Source organism: Phalaenopsis equestris, unplaced genomic scaffold, assembly GCF_001263595.1.
Source record: "Phalaenopsis equestris unplaced genomic scaffold, ASM126359v1 Scaffold000206, whole genome shotgun sequence".
NCBI classification, from domain to species: Eukaryota; Viridiplantae; Streptophyta; class Magnoliopsida; order Asparagales; family Orchidaceae; genus Phalaenopsis; species Phalaenopsis equestris.
The window spans coordinates 400,012-419,433 of NW_018164648.1; the positions used below are offsets into that span (position 1 = coordinate 400,012).

Consider the following 19,422-nt stretch of genomic DNA (forward strand, 5'->3'; position numbering starts at 1 on the left):
ATTTGGTCATTTTTGGAAATTTTTGTCAATTTTGGCAAATTTGGATGTATTCAAGGTTTTTGAAATGTGTTTTGATCAATTTTAGGTATTTTGGCAGAATTTAGGAATTTTAGCCAAATTTGGGTCCCATGGGCAATTAAGCAATTTGGAGGTGCCTAGGGGCAAATGACCAAGTTGGGCATTTCAAGTGCAATTGGGTAGAGAACCATTCTGAATGAGTCATAGACCAATGTATTGTGAAGATATGGTGTACCCTAGTTCCAAGTCAACACCCAGGGTCAATCCTAAGGCCAAGTAGCCCTATAGGAACTCTTCTTGAGCTTCCCCCATAATGATCTTACCTACCAAATATTAGAGGTTAGGACCAATATGTGGAACTTCAAGTTGAGTAAAGAGAAGAGTTTTGAGTTTCTAATGGTGAGGGTACCCTTTCTAGTTTTCTAAGACTAGTCTATAGGAAAATCCTATGGCTAGACCTAGGCTACTTAAAGAAATTTCTAGACCTCAACCAAAAGTGAGGTCAACAATAACTTAAGAAAAATAGCTCAAGTTTTTATGTGATTTTTTTTGACATTATTGTATTTAGAGTTTTTTGCATATTATGGTTGAATACTTGCATAAATTATATGAATGCAAATTTGATTTGTCTTACGATATCTATGATTTTTACTATGTTATTAATCTGATAAATATGTTTATAAAATCATTGATTGCAGGTATTTTTTTACTCTCATTCATGCATATGATATATGAAATGCATATGATAAATGTTTGCTGCAAAAATTATGATTTAATAAATGTCACACTTGATGTTATATATAGACTATTACATGAATACTTGCAAGTACGAATAATAAGAAACGATGAAATTCCCGACTTGTGACATTCAGATGGAGACGAAACTTCAGAAACCGTTGTGATCAGACGAAGAAGAAATGTATGGAGCTGTTGAAACTAGGGGGCTATTGATAATTGTTATGTTGGAGGGGCCCAACATTTTTCAATAGTTAATGTAGCCTTTGGGATTGGTGATGACCCTATGATATGACATGACATGCAAATAGTTGAAATTTATACAAGTATAAATGGCATTTCTACATCTGGATAGATGACTCTTTCGAGTATGATTATGGTTACACATAAATGTATGAAATATATATTTTATACAACAATCATGTTTTTCTGTGTTACATATATTTTCTTTTACATGTTTTATATGATTATAATATGTTGTGACATATTTTGTGGATATTTATATGAGCTACATATGAGCATGCACATTATTATCTCATATGTATAAAATTTTATTTTAGTCTTGATTATCATAGCTACCCAATGTTATTGACTTTGTAGAAAGAGGTAAAGAGCACGAGGGCAAGTAGGATGTGTACAAATTTTGCACTTGTAAAGTTATAAACAGTATACATCATTTTGGGTATGTATTTTATCATGTTGAATTTAATATCTCTGTATATAAATTTTGATTATATGATTTCTACGTTTTCAAGTACATGAATATGAATGAATTATGAAATAAAATAAATTAAGTACACCTACGGTGATGTTGCTAGATTGATTCTTTACCAAATGGGTTCTAGTTTTTTCAAGTCATAACGTGTTGGTGAGAATTTGGTCTGAATGAATTGCCCGGCTCTATCACACTTCAGTTGACCCTTAAGGGAGGGTGTAGTTGGGGTGTGACTTGAGTATTTTGCTATAAGAGGATATGATGAAAATTAAATATAAATTTTTCAAATTGCAATTCGACGATAAAGTTGCATGTATCTAAGTTTTTGGCAATAAAAAATTATTGATATCTATAAGTACATCGTGATGTAAATGAGTTTTTTAAGGTGAATGTGTAGCAAAATTATAAATAATAGACTTAGGAATGATTATATTGAAGGAGAGGCGGGCATCTTATCTATTAAAGATAAGGTAAGTGAAAACATACTTCATTGTTATGCTGGAATAAATTGCAAAATGAGGATTTATAAAGCGGTTCCTAAATAATTTGTATAAGTCTAGTGATGATGATGCCGTAAAATAATTTTATAGGGTTGATTTTTTATAGGACAATGTTACACCCAAAAAAAAACTCTGATTTTGGTTACATAGCCTAAATAATTGACTATTTATTATAAAATGATTTTTGAACTTGTAAATTTAGAAAGTTCATTTATTAAAGTTTATTAGTGTGGATTTCATTTTTAATTGTGATAGTATTTTTGGTGGGTGTTTATATAAAATGAGTTGGGAGAAACAATTGTTGACTTTTAAGACTTAGATGACACGAATCGGCCTAGGGGTTTTTAACAGTCTAGGGCGGAAACAAATGGTGGAACAATGAAATTAAATTTTTTTATCGTTGATTAGTAATTATTTGAAAATTTGAAAGAGCCACTAATGAAAATAATCTAAATTAAAACAATTATAAATTTACCTTTTTCTTTGTTGACCCTGTTTGCTACGCACTTTTTCATTTTTACCACTCATTTATACTCCAAACTGTTAACTTGAAAATGTTGGTTTGAATCCCAATGAGCTATCAACAACCAATAAATATTCATATTTCTAAATCATAGTACTGTAACAAAGAAGATGGCAACATGTATGCTAGTTAAACATAAAGAATTAGTTTAAAAACAATTGACATTTTATTATTCAATTTATGATCATAAAAATATTCAAAACATTTGACTATACATAATATTGTCTTATCTATATCATTTCCTTTCGTTAGAGCACAATCTAAATTATAGCAATTAAGATATTTTAATATCTATATTATTTTTTAATTTACGTGCACGAGTATCTTAGCTTTCCCCTCTAGTATCATATGAAGGTGAATTTCATGAGTTAGTATGCACATATAATCACTCTATATAATTTACATCATTTACATTTTCAAATATCTTAAAATTAATACATAAAAATCAATCATGTTGCGAGACATGAGATATTTATATCAATATAACCAGTAATATTAAAGAATAGATGAACTATGATAAAATTTTGCTATCAAACAATATATATTTATCATTGCAATTGGTTTAAAAAAACAAAAATACTACTATAATTTTGAAATAAGTGTTTTCACATGAAATTTAAGGTGCAAGCATTAGCTTTCGTTTGCAACCTCATTGTTAACTCTTCAAAATATTTTTATTCCTATCAACATAAATAAAGAATAAGATACTTATGAAATTATATTTGTTTTAGATTTGATCTACATTTAACAAATCTTACTAATAGTTGTTCTTTAACATCTTGAAAGCTGTCTGTATTCGTCATTTATTTGACTAAATTTATAATTATCAATCTATAAGCACTAAATTTACAAGTCCTCATATTTAATATTTAGTTTAATTGAAAATAGTTTATCATTATTTTTTTTTTGTTTTACAATCATTCATTAGCTCTTATGTAAGACCTATGTCTTAATTCTATATAATTTATAAAAAAAAATTAATTTTTGAGACTTTAAGGATAAAAATACAACTCTGAAATCTTTAAATTTATTAAAGTGGTTTTATTTGTCAGATAAAGTTGTATAAAAGAATTCTTCATAATGTTTTTAAATTAACTCTCTAATCTAGTTTCATGAAACCTTAGATCTATATTCATAATATTGATTATCTATGGATAATCCATTAGTCTATTTTTAAAATTTATTTATCAAATTATTTCATTGAATTAGCCTAATTTCAAATTTATTGTCAAAATATAAAATCTCCTTAAATTTGATTAATTAACTTCATCGGATTTCTCTTAATAATAAATAACATTATACTTCTCCCTTTTCTCTCTCCAAATTACTCAGCTAGCATCACTAATTAAAAAAAAACTTAACAAAATATAATAAAGATATAAATCAAAACTTATATACTGAAATAAAGAAAACACTAAACGTTATTAAAAATTACATTAACCGGTCAGCCACGATTCAATGTTGTGCGCCCAATCGAGGATTGCTTGTCTGTCTAAACTTGCTCGCTGGTCTGCTTAAGTGATCCTGCTTGTCAATGCAGTTGCTTGAGCACACACATTTGCTGCACAAACCCATGTTCACTAGTGTTCGCTTGCATTGTTTTTGGTTTGATCTACTCTCCCCCACTCTAGCTCGCTTTTGTACTTCTTTTTTTTCTTTTTGCCTCCCCCTTTCTCCCTGTTTTGCATTTCTCCCCTTCATCTCGCCTTGCCTTATAATGATGAGATCGCTCATTGTCTTTCTTGCGTCATCTTTCTTCATTTCCCTCCGTTTGTTTTATTCTTTTTTCTTTTAGGGAAGGACAATCGCCAATTTGATTTTCTTTTTCTATTTTTAAAATTCGGGTTCTCACTTCAGATGAGTCTTCTCTTATAGTGGAAATTTGTTTGATACTCTTTTTCTTTTATACAAGGAACATATCATCAATTCATCCTCTTGCGGATTTTTTGATGAACTTCATTTATAGTTATAAGTTCAAAATGTCATACTTTGGTTTTATTTCTTAATGAATACCATCATAAATCTTGATGTTATTAGCTATTTTTAGCTTTGAAATTAGAATTTAATTTCTTAAACCGTTTTAGTCTTGCTTAATATGCATCATTTAGGTATCTATTCTGGACTTGCAAGTGGTAGGAAACTGCCTCGTTTTCATGCCGAACAAAGTTATGCTAGGATGGCCAAAAAAGTTTTCTATATCTGCTTAACTAGAATCTTTTAGAAATATATACCAATTTAATTTTAATAAACTTTATACTGTTTTTATTAGTTATTAAATACTAATGAAAGATTTCAAGTAAATATACATAATTAAGAAATGATTAGCTTCAAAGCAAGAACATCTTTCTTTTATAATTAGTTTTTATTCACTATGATAATGTTCACAACGAAAGCTATGGCCTCTTTCATGATACCTATGGTGTCGATTATCATGATGTTCATCAAAATATCAATCGTCAGGGCTATGTTGAGCTTACCTTTAATTTTTAGGGACAGTTTTCGTTGGTCTCCAAGATTCTAGTAGTCTTTAAGGTTTGTATTTCTATAGAGTTTTTAGTCTGCTTAGTGATCAAATCAGGGTCATCAAGGCTTAATGGGAAAATTTTTGAAGGGGTGAAGATGTTGAATTATCACAAAGGTTCTTCCTTTTTTATGTCTTAATAAATACACTGCTTGGAAATTTTCTTACTAAATTTTCCATGTTATTTGCTGGAGTAGGTCTCTTATAAAGTGAAATTTTTATGGAGTCATTTGTTAAGGGAGGGACACCTTTAGGGGTTCCTTCTTTTAGACTTTATTTGCTAGTGATGCAAAACATAAACGTCGAGATAGAAAATTATTTTTTCATTGCCGAAATTAAATTTTTTGTGACAATTAATTGATTTTCAATACGATTTTTGAAATGCTTTGCAAGTGGAACTAACACCATAGAAGTTGGTCAGCAAAGTATAAATAGGGAAAAAATCTAATGATAATTGAATTATTAAAAAGTATTATCATTGATACTATATGGAAGGTTTCCTACGTTGGAAGCTGTTATGCTGTCTCATCATGATAGAGTTGGTTTCCATCATGTTCTTCACTTAAATTTAGAAATAATTCAATTTTGATTTTGTTATGTAGTTATGAATATATACTTTGTTTCTAGGAAAATAATGTGCTATAATCATCCTTAATCATGGATAGAGCAATCAAGTAATATATTGAATATCATAGAAGAAATAATATGAAATCTCTCATTCCATGTAGACATATCCTAATTTTGTAAGTTCTCAATTATTACGGGACGTCTTCTCTCTCCCTCTCTTGAAAACACATACACACAATCTTCTATTATAGATCCAATACAAGGAAGGAACTTTTGGATCTTTACAATCAATGATTTCTTCACTCAAGTAAGATGTCCATCAATTATGCAATCTAATCAGGAAGTTTTTGTACCTTTATTTTTCCTCTATAAAATTATGTAATAATGTGTACTTTAATGCTTATAAATATAAAGTGAGCTGTATTAAAATATAATATTGGGTTGAAATCATGTAAGTTGTTGCTTATATACAATGAACGTTGAAGTTTGTTGACTTCCTTTTTCCAGGGTTCTTTGGTGAGTTTACTAAAAATATTGTTAACATTTCTCTTTATATTTTTGTTCTTAAGAATAATATCGTTATCTCTGTTGGTCGCCAAATTAGAAATTGTTGACTGCCGAAATGGATATCCCGACGCCCGATTTTAAAAGAGGTTTAATTTAATTTATATATATTATTTGAGAAAATGTAATATTTTAATTTTTTGAAATCCAAGACTGAACCGATCTCATATCTTCAATAGTTTAAATGATCGAGCACAACACCGTAAGCGATACATCTATCCAGAGGAATATACATATTACTTACTAGCGCGACTCGATTAAATAAACTAAAGATTTTATGACATCCGTTTTAGTCTGTGAACCTTTATGTTGACCGACAACTTTCCCTGTGAGAGATTAAAAAGGATTTATTTTAAGCTGGATTCTTAAGTTCGCTATAGATGCAAACCCCTAAAGTTAATTACATCTTAAATGACCGAAATCACTTGAGAAGATTCGATTAAGATCAGTGGTTTTGTCTTCAAGATTGCAAAGTTTAGGTTTCCAAGGTTAAATATAAGGAAATCAAAAGAAAATTGCTCAAAAGAGGAACAATTATTTTCATGAGTCAATGAAGTGAAAGGTAGGGGATGCCACAGATCGAGGGAGAACCCCGGTGACTTCCTAACTATCCTACGATTGGACCATTAACTCTAAGGAGACATCCTACACCTCGTCGTTGTGATCTCGATCGTCGCCCTCCGTCCGCTTGCTTCCACGCTCCGCTTCTTGGAAAGACTACTCTAAGATCCTTAACATATCGATTATAGGCTCAGGGTTGTGGTGTGTATAAATGTACAGTTGTTGGGTCAGTGGCTCGCTACGGGATACCCCCTAAACCGGGTGTCCTAGTGGCCTCTAACCTAAAAGTCCCCTGCAAGTCTTTAGAAGAAACATTAATTATAAAGGAGAACATGCTATGGAACGTAGTAAACAGTAAACAGTAATATTACAGACATGAATTATGTGTATACGCAGGAAAACATGCAGTAGCAAAAGTAAACGCTGTAAATGTAAAACAAACTTGTATACCTGACAGGTCGGCAACTTCTGAAAGACTCAATAAAAGACGGCAGATGGCCCAAAGTAAATCGAGGAAAAACCGTCGAAAAACACGAAGAAAATCCGAAAGAAAGAAATCACAAGTGTTTTTCAAAGATTTCGAGGAAGCCGTAGGAAAACACAGAAAAATTCGATTTTGATAAAACCATAGGAAACCACATAACAAAATCCAAAGAAACAAAGAGAGCCGTAAGCATTCGGGCCGGGCTAGGCTTAGAATTAGGTATTATCGAAGGACTTCAAAGACAACTAATTGTCACCCATATGTATAGAGCACGACATTCAACTAGAAATGTGTCCTACTATAACAACTTTGGTGGGTACTCCTTAGCCCAATACCGGCGATTGAGAAGTGGAAAATCGAATTTTGTTATTTAAAGTTTATATTTTGGCATGCTTATATGAGTTTCATGCATAGAAGAAAAGTAGTTTAAATTTTGGTGGTCAAAATATTTTAGAAAATAACGTATCTGTTTTTGTCGTATCTATTCTTATCATTTTCTTTTTATTGAAAATATGATTATCCACAAGTCAATCACACTGTTGGGGCTAGGACCATCAACAACCTAGGAAGGCAAGGGTATCATGCTAGTCTAGTGTCGGTGAATAATATCGTCATTTTATAATTCACCAGGTCTCTAGATTGGGTCCCGATGTCGTAAGATAGAATATTATTCCGCTCTACCACAGAATGCCTTTATCATCAAGGCCTAATATCCCAAAAAGACCGTCCAATTTACGACTTTGTTTGATGGTTTCACATATAGCCATAGCTATATGAATGCACTTATGTTTGAATGTTTCAAACATAAGCACGTAAAACCCAAACCAAGAAGCAAGGAAAGTGAACTGAAAAACAAAGAAATGAAAAAGAAAGAAGGCTAACCCACCTCCGAAATCAATTTAGGAAAGAAAAATCAAAGCGGTAGGAGGGTTAACCTAAAACATCCAACTGGTGGGACTTCCTGATTGAGCAATGAGATGGGCACATCCCCAAGCCTTCCCTAACATGCCAAAAGAGACTCTCCTCCTTTTCTCCTTTCTTTCTTCTTTTTTTTATATTGAAATCAATTCGGCCCCGCATGATTAGGCCCCGAAACATCTCCAAGCATTTAACAAATCATTCCTCGGAAAGGGACATTCAAATTCTTCCAAACAACAAAAATTAAGGAATTCCATTTCACGATTCTCAAATCATTCAATTCCACATCAAATCAAAAGTTTCCAATGTCGTATGATCCCAACATCATTCAAAGAATCCCATGTAGGTGCTCATGGCCAGGGCAACAAGGAGCCACCGAGCAGATGCGCAAAGGAACCAACCAACACAAAGGGCTCTCGGGTAGGAGCAACAAGAGGAGCCACCAAACCCAAACCAACAACCACAAGCTCACAAGTAGGAGCAGCTAAATGGAAGCCACCAGTTAACACCCAATTCAAACAAGAGAACACAACAGGGAGGTTCACGGTCAGGGGACGTCAGGATAGAACACCAACCCACACCCACACCCAAGAACTAGCAGGAAGGCCCACGACTAGGGAAAGCAACAAAGGGGACAACAAACCCCAAACCAAGCAGAAGAAACACAGCAGGAAGACTCATAGACAAGGGCAACTAGGAAATAAAATCGAGTCCAAAACAAGCTCCTTAGCTTAAAAGAAAACCAAATTTTCATCCAACATATATTTCGACTAGGGAAGCCTCAACAAGAAATGAATTTAAACCCCAAAACCACTGCTCAAAACATCAAATAGATTCCAATATGCATTCGAACAGGAGCAGCAGCAGGGAGCAAAACTGAACCACTAAAAGTGTTGCTCAAAGCAAGAAATAATCCCAACATGTATTCAAACAAGAGCAGCAGCAGAAAGAGCAAAATCGAGCCACCAAACAGCTGCTCAAAGCGCAAAAAAAAACATTCCAGCATATATTCGAATAGAGGGAACAACAAGAAGCAAAATCCATCCACCAAAGCAAACCTCCAAGAGCCCCAAAGTCAAATAAAAGTCACCTGAATATGTTTCGAGTAGGAGGGCAACAAGGAAACACAAAACAAGGCCACCAAATTAAAATCTTCAAAAAAGCCTCCAGAATTAAATACCAACTTGTGCATGCATTTCGAATAGAGAGGGCCAGAACAGGCAATAAAACAAGGCCTAACAAGCTCGTTAGTATGCTAATGACCAATAATAAATCCGGCATGAGGTACTGATTAAAGTAAGCAGACTTTCTACATCACATTTCTGATTTAGCAACATGTAGTATTTAGGCTAAAGCTAACAGGGAATGCTAACCTTTTCTGCTAACTAAAAGCCAAACTACTAGCAGTGAGTGTCTGTTGCAAGAAATGTAGTATTTTTTGCACATCTATCACAGCTCTCCCTGTTGCAAGAAATGGTCTCGCTAAAATAATATGAATTTTTTTATCTTCTTCTATGTCCAATACTATAAAGTCTACAGGGAAAATAAATTTTTCAACTTTTACTAATACATTCTCTATAATTCCTTTTGAATAAGTTATTGATTGATAAACTAACTGAAGGGTTACAGTAGTAGGAAAAATCTCTCCCAAATCTAAACGTTTAAAGATTGATAAAAGCATAAGATTGATACTCGCTCCCAAATCACATAAAGCTTTTTCAAAAAACTTTTCACAAATAGCACAAGGCATAGTAAAACTACTAGGATCTTTTAATTTTTCAGGAAGCTTTTTCTGAATAATAACACTACACCCTTCACTGAGTGCAACAGTCTCATGATCTGTAAACTTATTTTTTTGTTTAGTATATCCTTCATAAATTTTACATAACTTGGCATTTGTTCCAAAACTTCAACAGAAGGAATGTTTATCGTTAACTTCTTAAGGATTTCCAAAAATTTTGTAAATTGTTTATCTTTGTTCTTTTGCTTCAGTCTTTGAGGAAACGGATGTAATTATTTTTCTAAAGGACCTTGTGTTTGTTCATTTTCATTTTTGTCGCTTCCTTTTTCTTCCTTCGGTCGCTTCCTATTGCTTCATTCTCTTCTCTTTGGTCAGTTTCTCTTTGGATCCTTGTTTCAACTTCTTTTCCACTTCGTAATTGAATAGCTTTAATTTTCTTCTTATTTTGATCTTTTGGATTAACTTCTACCGTACTCGAAAGAATTCCAGAAGGTTAGTTACTGAGTGTAGTAGCAATATGTCCTAGTTGATTTTTAATATTTCTAATAGCAGCCACTTGATTTTGTATTTGATTTTCCATGTTTAACATTACTTCTTCCATTGTCAACTTCTTTTCTGTCAACTTCCATTGTCAACTTCTTTTCCTTAACTTGTGGGTTAGGATTAGAGTTAAATCCAGGAGAATAATAAGATCGATGACTAGGATTTCCTCGGTTGTTCAAATTTTTGGAGGAATTCACCGATTTGTTATAATTATTCCAACTAAAATTAGGGTGATTTTTTCATCTAGGATTATAAAAGTTAGAATAGAGATTATTATTTTGATTATTTATAGCATTTAGGGTCTGTTTGGGGCAGCTGCAGCTTATTGAATAATCTGCTGATAAGCTGATTAAAAATAATCTGCTGATAAGCTAGGTGCGGTGACTATAAATTTTTATTTTTTTGGAAAAGTCAGATCGCTGCCAGAAAGCTGCGACCACACCTAAGTAGGTGTGGTGTGAAAACACTGTTTTCAGCATTTTCAAAACTCATAAGCTGCCAAAACACAGTTTACCCAAACAGGCCAAGTGCATTTTCAAAACGCCACCGCACCAAATAGGCTGCCCCAAACAGACCCTTAAAGTTTCATAAGATGATTGAGTATCAATGATCTGTTCTAGTGAATTTTCCTCTAATACTGGGGGTATTTGGCAATAGTTCAATCCTATTTGATCAATATCAATCATTTTTGAAATAGCAGTAATTTGATATGCTAAATAAGACATTGCATCAGAATCATGTATACTAGCCACTCTCTTAGGATTTACCGTTTCAAAGGGCCATTGAAAATTTTTAGTAGTCATTTCTTCAATTAAAGAATATGTTTCATCAAAAAGTTTTGACATTAGTGATCCACCCGTAGCAGCATCTATCGTAGCAGCATCTCGTAGCAGCATCTATAATAAATCTAAGTGATCCTACTAATCCATTATAAAATATTTGAATTATTATCAAATCTGGTAGAGCATGGTGTGGACATTTTCTAAGAAGATCTTTAAATTTTTCTCAAGCTTCATATTTCGATTCCCCTTCAAACTGACAAAAAGATGTAATATCATTTCTAAAATTAGCAATTTTCGAGGGTGAAAAATATTTAGCTAAGAATTTTTGTGATAGTTCTCCTCAAGTTCTGATAGATCTAGGTGCTAATGAATTTAACCAAGCCTTGACTTTACCCCTTAATGAAAAAGAAAAAAGTTTAAACCTAACAGCATCACTAGAAACACCGTCATATTTAAATGTAGCACAAATTTCAAGAAAACTAGCAAGATGTAAGTTTGGATCTTTAGTAGGTGTTCCTCCAAACTGATTATTTTATACCATTTGGATAATTACAGATTTAAACTCAAATGAATTAGCAGTAACATCAGGATTTTGAATAGCCAAATAAAGTTCATCTGTTGTCGGATTAGTATAATCTCTTAAAAGTCTTTGTCGATTTTCATTTATTTGATTATTTAAGTTATTAGTCATTTCGTTTAAGTTTTTAATTTTCTTTTGTTTTCGAATTTTTTCAATAGTACGCTCTACTTCTGAATCGTAAGGTACTAAACCTTCAGATCTAATATTTCGCATAAACAATATAATAAGCAAAGAAATAATAAGCAAAGAAAATATAATAAGCAAAGAAAAATTTCTTAAAAATAACTCTTAAATAAAAATATATTTTCTTTTTTGGATCTTTGAATATTTTTAAAATTTTTTTCTAATTTTTTTAACTAATTATCTCTAAATTTCATAATTTACAAAATCTACTTAATTTACCGTTATCTTCCCCTGCAACGGCGCCTTAAAAACTTGATCCCGGAATTATACTGTTGTGTAAAATTTATATAGTTGACTCCGCTATGCAATGGTGTCAAACGTTTGATGTAATATTTTATGAATTAGAAATTTAAGCAATAATATTGGGATTCTACGCAAGTATATGTATCGTTATCAAGTACTAAAAAATTTTTTATTTAAGCCCCAAATATCGATCCCGCGGGGAAGATTTAAATTTAAAATGATAAATTTACTAGGAACATCATAGAAAGTTAAAACGAAATTACTGTCAGTAATTTCGAATGTTGAGATATTATCAGAACTAAATTATTTAACTACTAATAAAACTGAAATACAAAGTTTAAACAGGAATTATTAAACTATTAAACTATGTTTATGTGATTAAGATTTCTTATGTGAAAAAACATATTTCTCACTACAATGAGGTTTTGGTAAAATGAGATGAGATAAATGGTTGTTGACCTCATTTTTAGTGAGGTCTTAGTCTCCAACTCCCAGAACCTAAAATCTAGCCTTAGGAGTTTCTTGTTGACCATCTTAGCAGACTAGAAATGGAGCTCACCTCTCGTAGAACATCAAACCACTTCTTGACTCATTTTTGTGAAGAACTCGTATGAGTGGTTCCAAGCACTCAACTTCTAGTTGTAAGGGCTAAGGACCAACATGTAGAGGACCCGAAAACCGAAAGGACCCGAAAATGAGTTTCTATAGGATCAAACAGCTTTAGGCGAATCCTTTGTGTCTCGATTACTCACGAATGCCACAATTCACGCAATCACTGCACCACACACGACTTTGACTTGAATCGACTCGCTCATTGGCGAATTCGTTTGGACGACCCCGGATGACGAAATAGACCGCGCTGACGCGTCCGGAACGTCAACTTTAGCTAGGAAGGACACCCGTATTGCTAGGCTTACGCGCGCACATAAATGACACGGAAATCGATGCATTTTTTTAGCGGGCGTAGGCTCGGGCTCAACCCAGGTTCATTTTGAGTTTGACTTGGGCTGACTATAGGCTAAGCCCGGGCTAATTACTTCAGCCCACAAATTTTAAATTTCAAATTTCAAATTTTATAAATCACAAATTTTAAATTTCAAATTTCAAATTTTAAATATATCATTAACTCCACATATAATGAAAATAAATTATTTTCCAATTAAGCCTCCTCTGGGAATGGAAAATATCAATTCCCCGCCTAATCACTCGTAACAGATACATTTTTGGATATACAATTTGAGCGTTCCTTCACCTTCCTGGTATTCGACACTCTCTTTCTTCCCCCCGCTCGTCCATTCTCCTCTGCACCGAAATCCAAGCTCCGCTCGCCTCTTCCTCGCGCGATCTCCTCGTCCTCGCGTCGAAGACCCGCACTCGCCTCAGCCACTCCTCTCTGCGACTCGATCGCAGCCCAAATCGAAGAATTTGCTGCGCTTCTTCCCCACGCCGAACAAACCACAGCCCCCCCACTCCTCTGCACCGAAGCATTCGCCCCTCACCTGCTCCTTCCCCTCTCGGCATAGAAGTTCCTCGTTCGACCTCGCCGCCCTCTCCCACATGCCCTACTAATGCGCTCATCTCCTCTCTGCGCCGATCCCGCACGCCTGCTTCGACTCCATCTTCCTCTCACGGCAAGATTCGGCTCTTCTCCACGGCACCAAGTCTCGACTGCTCGACCCCCGCTCTCATCCTCTCTACGACCAGAACCCCCGCAATCCCCTCTGTCACCGAAACCTTTGGCTCCCTTCTCCACTGAGACTTGTTCGTTCGGCCTCCCTCCTTGACCGCTCTATCCCACCTCTCTGTTCACGCAGCAGCAGCCCGTCATTTTCCACCGCACGACTCCAAAGCAACCGAGGCTGCTGCTCCTTCTCGATACCACCCTCACAACCCATACCAGCTCCTCCTTACTCCTTTTCTTCTCCAGCATGCCTCCCACCGGCGAACTTCTCCCGGTGACACTTCGGCCAGGTATACCCCCTCCCCTTCCTCTTTGTTCTTTGCTGCATACACGACAATAAAAAAAAAAGGAAGATTTTCAAGCTTACCATTCAATTCTGTGTTTTTTACTTGCCTAACACCTAAACTGCTGTTTTTTTTTTGTTTTTTTTTAATTGGTTTCTCCTCTTTTCTTTCTTTGCTTTGTTTTTTTTTTTACATAAATGCCACTTTGTCCATGCATGAAAGGGTAAAAAGTTGTTTTGGTGATATAATGTGGTGTTGAACTTATCCTATCTGATGAACATATGGAAGATTTTGCTTGGTATTTAGTAGTTAACCTTTCACATATTCAAACGTAGAGCCTTGCGAAATTGGTTTATGCTAATATTATCCTACTTCTGTTTTGGATTATTTATTATTGGAACCCTTTTGAGCTTTCTTTCTACGACCAACATATTAATTTTTTCTCTTGATTGCTTTGTATGCTGAACACTTTTATTCGTTCGACAATTTGGTCATTTATCAATTGTTTTGTTTTCGTTGGCATTGACAAGCACTGCGTCTACTGATCCAATGATTCATACTTTGAAAACCAGAAAGTCATCAAACTTGTCTATTTTTTTTCTGAAGTTGTGATTAAATTTTGCCATCTTATCTACTAAGTTTATTTCTCGTTGGATGATTTGAAAGTTGATTTGGGCCAAACTTGAGCACTGTTTTGGAAATATTAAAAACCCAATTTTGACACTGTTTTGACACTGTTTTGGGGTGTTTCGTGGGCTGATTTTGTAGCGGTTTTAGCACCGTATTGACACTGTTTTGGCACTGCTTTGGGGTGCTTTTGGTGACTGATTTGGGGCAATTTATTCACAGTTTTGTGGTGCTTTTGTGGGCTGATTTTGGAGCAGTTTGGATACTATTTTGGGTATTTCTAACACTGCTTTGTGTTTTTGCCCCTCGCCCCTTTTTGCTTTGAGTTTTGGAAGCGGGTTGATTTCTTTTCCTCTCCTTTTATTTTGTTTTGATTTCTCTTTCTTGCTTAATGGTTAAGTCATAAAGATGAGGATTGATAATTTAATTAATTGAAAGATATTGAAAACCTTAAATCACCTTAAGCATAAGTTAAAGAGTAGGTTTCCTAGAGTTTTAGGAGTACACACCCTAGGTGAGAATCCATCCACCTAGTCCTCAGTGTAGACCTCCTAGACTTTAGGTGCACACCCTAGGTGAGAACCCATCCATCTAATCCTCAGCATAGTCTTCCTAGAGTTTTAGGAGCACACCCTAGGTGAGAATCCATCCATCTAATCCTCAGTGTAGACCTCCTAAATTTTAAGTGCACCCCCTAGGTGAGAACCCATTCACCTAATCCTCAGCATAGTCTTCCTAGATTTTAGGAGCACACCCTAGGTGAGAGCCCATCCACCTAATTCTCGGCATAGACTTCCTAGATTTTAAGAGCACACCTGAGGTGAGAGCTCATCCACTTAAATCTCAGCATAGACTTCCTAGATTTTAGGAACATACCATAGGTGAGAGTCCCTCCACCTAATTCTCAGCACAGACTTCCTAGATTTTAGGAGCACACCCTAGGTGAGCGTTCATTCACCTATTTTTCGAATAAATAATGAAACTTGACACTTTACCCTGATTCACAAACTGATCAAGACACTAGACACCAGGATGTACCGAGATGTAGTTCATGTTTCCTTAATTAAATCAACAGTGAAATTCCCTAAATGACTTAACCTACAATAAAACCCAATGCAACGGGATTTGAGCTTGAATATTACCCTCAAATTCTTCTGGCAATTGGGGAAATTTGTTAACGCCACATATGGATCATCAGACTAGAATGAGTCTAGGGTCTAAGTGGCGAGGGCGATGACGACATTGCTTATGTGTGCTTAAACGAGATATACGAGGTGAGATTATTAGAATAGTATCTCCTACCTCAAGGATTTTCTATAAAAGAGAGGAAATGATCGAGGATGCTATTCGCCGACCCTTGGTGGGATTGTTGCCCCGACACTCTTAGGTTGTCAGTAGTTCTAGCACGATTAGAATGACTAACCTGTGGACTACACGACTTTACAAAAATATTTACAAAAATAAAATAAAAATCCCTTTTGCATGTTAAAAAGAACCCTGCATATAAAAGACTTAAACAACAGCTTTTGCATGAAAATCAAATAATTTTTCTATAAAAATTTATAAAAGTCCATGGTTAGTCATTTGGATTGAGGTTAAGAACTACCTCCTGTAGATTGTCGAGTTGACAACTCTTACTCAAGGTCGGGAAATACACAACCCAGCTCTGAGCCTCCACTTTTACGAATGTCTTATACTCAGTCATGAACTTTCATATGTGGCTAAGTGTTTCTTTTGCTCGTGATTTTTACAATTCATTTTTCTGACTTCGCGTTGGATTTTCTCGTCTTATTTAATTTTCTTACAAATTTATTTAAATCTGCTGCAAATCATACTATGCTCGCAACATTAATAACACAATAGTAACAGATGTCCAAGTACGCTTTTACAGTTTATCTACAGCATTTTACCTTTCAAGTACTTTTTTTTTACCTGCAATTTGATTATTCTGCATGCAAAACCAGAACTGAAAATAAAACCAAAACCAAACATTGATATCAAAACTGTGAAGCACAAATCATCAATCTCAAACTCTTAAACCCTGGAGCCATCACTACAGCAGGAGTTTCAGAGCTAAATTCGTGGGCAACACGGCGAGGAATTCAGACCGAGCGGCAAGAGGACCTTCTTCAGCATTATCTCTTCCTTAGCATAATAACAACCCATAGAACTTTGAGGTAGCTCGCCTAGAACGACGTAAATCCTCACTCTCTTTTAGGCCCCTGCACAATCATGTTGTGCAGCATAAGTCTTAACTCGCTTTAGGTTTCGAGGTTGTTGTGTGATACGACGTAAACCTTCCTTTCTCTGTGGGCTATTTGCATAATCGAGTATTATGCAAATGTAAGTCCCAAATAATAAAATTGGCAGGATTGAATAATTAAATAACATCATTTCTAAAAAAGCAGCCACACAGTAGGATAGTTTGGGAAGTCACTGAGGTTTCTCCTCAGGATCTATGACATCCCCTACCTGTTCCTTCCTTTGGACTCTTGAAAATAAGTGTTCCGCATTGAGCTATTTCCATTTGATTTTCCTCATCCTACCTTGAAAACCTGAACATTGAATTCTTGAAGACTAGAACCATTGATCATTATCGAGAGTTTTCTCAAGTGACTCCCGTCATTTGGGATGTAATTAACTATAGGGGCTTGCCTCTATAGGGAACTTGGAACCCAGGTAAAATAAACCCTATTTAATCTTTGTATTAAATAGGGGAATTTGTCGGTCATATATAAAAGATATCAATCCTACGAGAAAGGTTTAAATTTAAAATGATAACTTAACTAGGAAATTCACAGAAATCAAACAAAATTATTGTCACTAATTTTTAATGTGTAAGATACTATCAAGACTAAATTATTAACTACTGGCAAAATTTAAATGCAAAGCTTAAAAAAGTAACTATTAAACTATGTATATGTGATCAAGTTTTCTAATATAAAAAAGGATCTTTCCCACTACAATGAGCTTTTTGGTGAAATGAGATGAGATAAATGGTTTAAATTGGTATTGTATCAAATTGGAGCAATTGTAAGTCTCTACCCTGATTCAGTGTTATAGAAAATCATTGGTTAATCTTAGGTTTAGTCCCTAAATCCGTGGCTAGGCTAAGAGATATTGGCTCCCACTTGAGAGCTCCCACTTCCCTTTCCCTGAAGGCTGACTCTCGCTTTAGTTTTTAAACACTAAGGCCGAATTATGGATTTTAGTCCGTCACCCTAAAGATTCTCCAATTCTACACCCAACAAAGTATATTTCTCTATTTATTTGCACTTAATTCCATGAACGAAGTGCTCCTTCATGGAATCAAATGTGATCCTCACTCTGTTGTAGAACACATATTTCATTGCCCGGATCATATGTATCACAACATATTTTAACAATTCAATTGACCAGATCGAAAAGTAAATTAAGTTCGGAGTTGAAAAATCATTATAATTTATTTTATATTTTAATATTAGCACATCTATATTATCTTTTCATTTCATCATAACTTAGAGTAGGGAGAAAGATAAAGTAAATTACTCAGACTTCATGAGAAAGATACAACAAAACACAAATTTCATATATAAAAGAAAGTTCATATAACACTAATAAACAAACAACATTTATTTGAAACTCTTTCTCAAAGCAAATCCCTTGTAGCCTCTTCTAGGAAATGAAGGAAGAAGAAATCTCTAACTTTTCTCCTTCTTCAACACTCTTAGAGAAGAATTCACACTTAATCTCACAACAATACTCTAAATTATAAGAACAATGGACTCTAAATGGTTGTGGAATGAAAATGGAGGAATGTGTGATGCGTAGAGGGTTGAATTGGGCGATGAAATGTCAGGAAGAGTCACTTTTTTTATCAATTTCGGCCCCAAATAAAGCCTAGAGCCGGTTCTTCAATATGTGCCTCCAAAAACTCTTCAAAAAGCATCCATATTCATCGAATATTCTAGAAACAGGTGCTGAACTGACATTGGTGTCGTCGGCGCCCATTCTGGCGCCAGCGTTCCGCTATTTAAGTTAATGCTCTCTGTCAAACGGCGTCGTCGGCGCAGAATAAATTTTCGACTTCTTCATTTTTGCTCCAAATTTCATCATTTTTGCTCCAAATTTCATCATTTTTGCTTCTTTTTGCTTCAAGTCCTAAAATTTAACAACCTGCAAGAAAACATAAAAATACGTTCCATTAAAGTGCAATATCACAAAAAATGAGTATAAATTATGGGTCTAAAAATGCATATTTTTTTTTGTGTATCAATGCCCTGTATTTGATGAGATTTAACTAGTATTGATTCTTTTTTCATCCAGAATTATTTCACTAAATCTGTAAATTCAGTACTTTTTCTTTTTAATTTTTCATATTTTGATGCTATCAACACTGCCAGTTGACACTTCTGATAAATGAAAGCAGGATTATTTTACTGATGAAATTGGCGTTTTATCACCCAATCAGTTGCAAGTTGATGAACTTTATGCCGGTGAGGCAAGTTTTCTCACTGTTTACTCAGTTGTTTACTTGAATTCTTTCTTCCAGAAATCTTAAGTATCAATATATCTTCATTGAACTTCTCATCATCTTGGCCAAAATATTTCTGCACTGCTCCCACAGAGTGTACTAAAGGTTTTTTGCAAAATTCTCTATAATTTTGCGAAAA

At 34.5% G+C, this 19,422-nt stretch overlaps 1 protein-coding gene across 2 annotated transcripts in view; it reads left to right on the forward strand.

Moving 5' to 3' along the window:
• The window catches only part of LOC110023036 (translation factor GUF1 homolog, chloroplastic), a 147,862-nt gene that overhangs the window by 84,119 nt on the left and 44,321 nt on the right, over positions 1-19,422 (forward strand). The window contains exon 10 of one of the 2 annotated variants that reach the window (XM_020722246.1): positions 19,176-19,250. In XM_020722246.1, the coding sequence (XP_020577905.1) occupies positions 19,176-19,250 (75 nt within the window). The remainder of the gene's footprint in view (positions 1-19,175; positions 19,251-19,422) is intronic. The other variant, XM_020722247.1, reaches the window with a different exon arrangement.